We start from the raw sequence: 4,768 nt of genomic DNA, 5'->3' as shown, positions 1-4,768 counted from the left end.
TTATTATTATTATTATTATTATTATTATTATTATTATTATTATTATTATTATTATTATTATTATTTATTTGGTGTTTAAATTTAAATTCAAGTGATTTTATAAATCTATTGAGAAAAATAATATTATTTTCACTAGCGAATGTTAAATTCTAAATTAGTTAGCTTAAATGATCTCTCATCTTATTTTTCATTTTAAAAAATAAATATTTTGTGATCCGTAATTCAGAAATCACTTGAAATTATGTCTTCGAAATTATATATATTTGATTAGTTATTATGTTGTTGTCAAAATCAATCTCAATCGAATTACAGTATTTAGAAATTAAGCTTTTTAGGACGACCAAATCATAATTAATTAATTAATTATGGCTTGTTGAAATTATTCCAATCATTCTACAACTCCAAATAAACTTGCTATAACTGAAATTTAAATATATCCTGCGTAAGTGGATTGAAAATCGGTTCAATATTTTTTAATAAATGGAGGATTAATAATCGGATTTATATTTTAAAGTTGCAAAACCAAATGATTAAGCTCCATTCACAATTCACTAAGATCAAATTATTACCATTATTTTTGTTTAGCCGAGTTTCTCACTTTTGCAAAATATCAATTGGGTTCAAGTCTTGTTTACATGGATTTTTGTCTAACAATTATTGGTTGTTTTATAATTAGATGTAATTGGTTACTCGATAGTATACTTGAATTATGATATGTGTTTTTGTTAAATATTACACCTCGGTTGAATTAAGTGTTTTTAGAGTTGCATATACAGATTTGAATAATCATTCATCTTAAGTTAACTTTTGGGGTTGAATTATATACATTTCTCAATATTAACATTATATCAAAGCCAAAACTCATTTTTATGTATTAGACTTACTCGATAATGTCTTGTAAAGTTCACTTTTCAGTTGTTTATTTTTGAGCTTCATACGAGTGTTTTAAAATGTCTCATATTGATTGGATTAAGTCATCGAGAATTATATATATATATTTGGACAATTCTTTTTTTTCGAACTAAATCTCTTCACAAATTTTCAACTAAGGTAAATTTTAAAAATAAAAAATAAAAATTTATTGTTACATAAAAAATAGTATTTTTTTAAATAATGACTTCCCGCGTGTCTGACTGAATGATTCTCCCCACTGGCTCTTAGCAGGCAACAAAACTAACTCTATCGAACACTTTTCCAGGTTATTCTTCACTACAAAAATACAACAAATCAACTTGTTAATCATAATTTTTAATAATATATTTAAACTAATTAATATAAATCGGTTTAGATATCCAAATTTAAGTTTTAGAGTTAGTGAGATGTATAATCTGTTCAAATATATTTTTTTATTCGTAACCTTCTTGGATATGTTAGTTATTAATGAGGACCTTTAATTTTCATTTCACACAAAAATATACGATCTTGTGTATTAAAAAATGAAGAAATAATATATATATATATATATATATATATGTTATTCAAAAAAAAATATTGAATAATCAAAATTTTTTGATGTTTGCAAGCTATACGTATTTCTTATAAAAGTTACATAATCCACCAATATTCTATAACGAAACAAATATGGCCAAAAAATAATTCATCCTTCAAACAAAATCTAATTATAATACTCTCAAAATATGATATAATTAAAAATATGTACGTAATCAATAATATTTCACCTAACCATTTTTTAATCAAAACCCCTGACCCTGTCTACTTCCTTATTTGGTAACCATTCAACCCCATCTTTTTAGACACATTAATTGTTAATGTCGTTAATAATATAAGCCGAGTAACCCTACTCATATTCACAATAAAAAGTAATACTATTAGAATAAAAAATAATATTTTTTCATAGATGATCCAAATAAGAGATCCGTCTCACAAATAAGACTCGTGAGACCGTCTCACACAAATTTTTGTCTAATATAATAATATTATATGTCAATAAAAACAATCATCCCCTCAAACTTTTAATTAAGAGTGTATATATTTCAACTACAGTTAATTTAAAAATCAAAAAGAAGGAATTTACCCTAAAAAATTAAAGAAGAAATTTTTAAAAATAATAATTAAACTGGGCCCCACCTCCACCACTATGCTATAAATTTCTGCAGGATCATTCTCCGTTTCCCATTTTCAGTTGCGCTCTTCCTTCAGCTTCACTCCATCTCCATTTCTCCAGCTTTTTCTGTCAACAGAATCAGTTCTCCTAGCTCAAAATACCCTTTTCTCTGCATGAATTTTGATCCTTTTTTGAAGATCAATATATATAGGTTATTTTTCACCTTTTTTTGTACTGATTTCTTCAAGTTTAAATTGTGATCGAGTACAAGAAATGGTGGACGTGGATCGAAGGATGACTGGTCTGAACCAAGCTCACGTGGCGGGTCTCCGACGCCTCTCTGCACGCGCCGCCGCCTCTCTGCCCTCGACGCCCCTCCCTCCACGCAACAGTCTTGTCTCCTTCGCTTCTCTCGCGGATAAAGTCGTGACCCATTTGAGAAACTCGGGCATCCGGGTCCAACCTGGGTTGTCCGAGGCAGAGTTCGCATTAGCAGAAGCAGAGTTCGGGTTCACCTTCCCGCCGGACCTGAAGGCGGTGCTTTCGGCCGGTTTACCAGTCGGAGCGGGCTTCCCCGACTGGAGATCGGCTGGCTCGGCACGACTCCACCTTCGCGCCTCAATCGACCTACCCATTGCTTCAGTCTCCTTCCACATAGCTCGTAATGCATTATGGTCCAAATCATGGGGGCAGCGGCCATCCGACCCGGAGAAGGCCCTCAAGATGGCCCGGAACGCCTTGAAACGGGCCCCGCTTTTGATACCCGTTTTCAACCATTGCTACATACCTTGCAATCCCTGTCTTGCGGGAAACCCCATCTTCTACGTCGACGAGAACAGAATTTTCTGCTGCGGCTGCGATTTATCGAACTTTTTCGACCGCGAATCTTCCCTTTTTCATCAAAGATCCGACACAAATGGTCTCTCCAAGCAAAGATCCATTTCTGGGAAATCAGCGGGATCGTTCGCCAACTACTCGAGAAGGAGTCTGGACGCTATCTCCGCCGGACGAACGCCGAGATGGGTAGAGTTCTGGAGCGACGCCGCCGTGGGACGCCGGCGGAGAAACTCGAATTCGTCATCGTCCTCTTCATCTTCGCCTGACAGATATTTCGACATGCCGAAATTCGAAATCCCAAAATGGATCGACGAGTACGTGACTCGGATGGGATCCGTTCTGAGAGGAGGAGGATGGACAGAATCCGACGTCTCGGAGATCGTACACGTGTCAGCATCTGGGTTCTTCGAGGGCGAGATGGTGATGTTGGACAACCAAGCAGTGCGAGACGCTTTGCTTCTGAAAACAGACCGGTTCTCGGATCTGCTCCGGCAAGCAGGCTGGAGCTCGGAGGAGGTATCCGATGTATTGGGTTTTGATTTCCGACGGGAGAAGGAGAAGAAACAGGCTAAGAAGCTGTCTCCTGAGTTGATAGAGAGAATCGGGAAACTGGCTAAATCGGTGAACCGGTCATCTTTGTCGTAAATCGAAGATTCCTTAAGCTGTTGTTTTATCACCCTATCCAAGTCTCGTGTTTCATTTTTGCCTCACACAAAACTTTGGCTCATAGGAAAATATAATTGTGAAAAAATCAGAAAATCAAGTTATTTTATAAATACATATATTAAAAAGTGTGTAAAAACAAATATAGTTCAACATGTAATGAAACATATAATAAATATATTGTTTAATATTAATAATAAAATTGTTTTTTTTTTATAATCTTCGTGTAATTTTTTATTTAAATATAATTTTACGTGTTTAAAATACGATAAGTTCAAGTTATCTTTAAGGTAAAATCTCAACTTCAGCTCATATTTTGTCATTAATATTATCTTATAAACTATAAGATAAATGATTGAAATACAATCTAAATCTAATCAGCATCTCATCAACCGTTTAATTAAATAGATGTTAAGCAGGGGATAAATATTCAAGAAACAGAAGGCGTAACGTACACGCACGGATGGGGAAGGCGGTTGTGAAAGCGAAACGACGACGTTGGGTGGGGCACTGTGTGTTTGAAATGGAGCGGCATGGTGCGCTAACGAGTAGGGCGTTGCAATTTACGTTTGAGGCACACTCACTCACGGAACCTAATGTCTCTGACACCTTTACATCTCATTAAATAAAATTCGAGAATAATACACTTGTTGGTAGATTTTATTTCATTTTGTTAACCCAGTTGCTACTTTCCGGCACTAATCTTTTGCTATTTATTAAAGTTAAGCATCTAATACTAACTGAATGGTGTCTTGGTCGATCTGTTTTGTAAACTATCTATATTACCCTTCACACACACCACGTTCATAGGGTTCCCTCCCACCAAATCAGACACTCTTCTTCTCTCCCAAACCAAGAGCCGCACAAAATCAAAACGTGATTTCCCGTTTCTCCTCTTCTTCAATTCCTTTCCTCACTACAAAAAATCTAATCGAAATTTTCAGAACCTTCGAAGTCAATTATATGATCGTCAATGGCGGATCCATGAAGAGTGAATGATCGGTTATGGTAGACCGCCGCAACATACGGTTCCTTCGGATCTCAACTTGGCTGATGTTCAAAAGAAACGGCTGTTATTGTGGATTATGGGCACGAGGAAGAGGGCAATGTCTCCTGAAGTTGAGGTATGCATTTCTAAACGTACTGAAAGGTATTGAATTCTACTTTTTCTCCTATTTGGATTGAATGATCGGTGATTGTAGG

At 35.3% G+C, this 4,768-nt stretch overlaps 1 protein-coding gene across 1 annotated transcript; it reads left to right on the top strand.

The window, feature by feature from the left end:
• The first annotated feature begins 2,066 nt into the window (after nt 1-2,066).
• Nucleotides 2,067-3,580, top strand: LOC140958478 (uncharacterized). Its single transcript, XM_073415929.1, has one exon. It carries the CDS (start codon nt 2,339-2,341, stop codon nt 3,545-3,547), a length of 1,209 nt encoding a protein of 402 aa, XP_073272030.1. The 5' UTR covers nt 2,067-2,338; the 3' UTR covers nt 3,548-3,580.
• Nucleotides 3,581-4,768: the final 1,188 nt, after the last annotated feature.

This window comes from Primulina huaijiensis, chromosome 15 (assembly GCF_012295235.1).
Source record: "Primulina huaijiensis isolate GDHJ02 chromosome 15, ASM1229523v2, whole genome shotgun sequence".
NCBI classification, from domain to species: Eukaryota; Viridiplantae; Streptophyta; class Magnoliopsida; order Lamiales; family Gesneriaceae; genus Primulina; species Primulina huaijiensis.
The sequence above is the reverse complement of the archived record's forward strand: the minus strand, read 5'-3'. Positions and strand labels throughout refer to the sequence as shown.

Bases quoted from the DNA above. Each gene is read 5' to 3' on its own strand.
- LOC140958478 (XM_073415929.1), top strand. From the start codon at position 2,339: ATGGTGGACGTGGATCGAAGGATGACTGGTCTGAACCAAGCTCACGTG.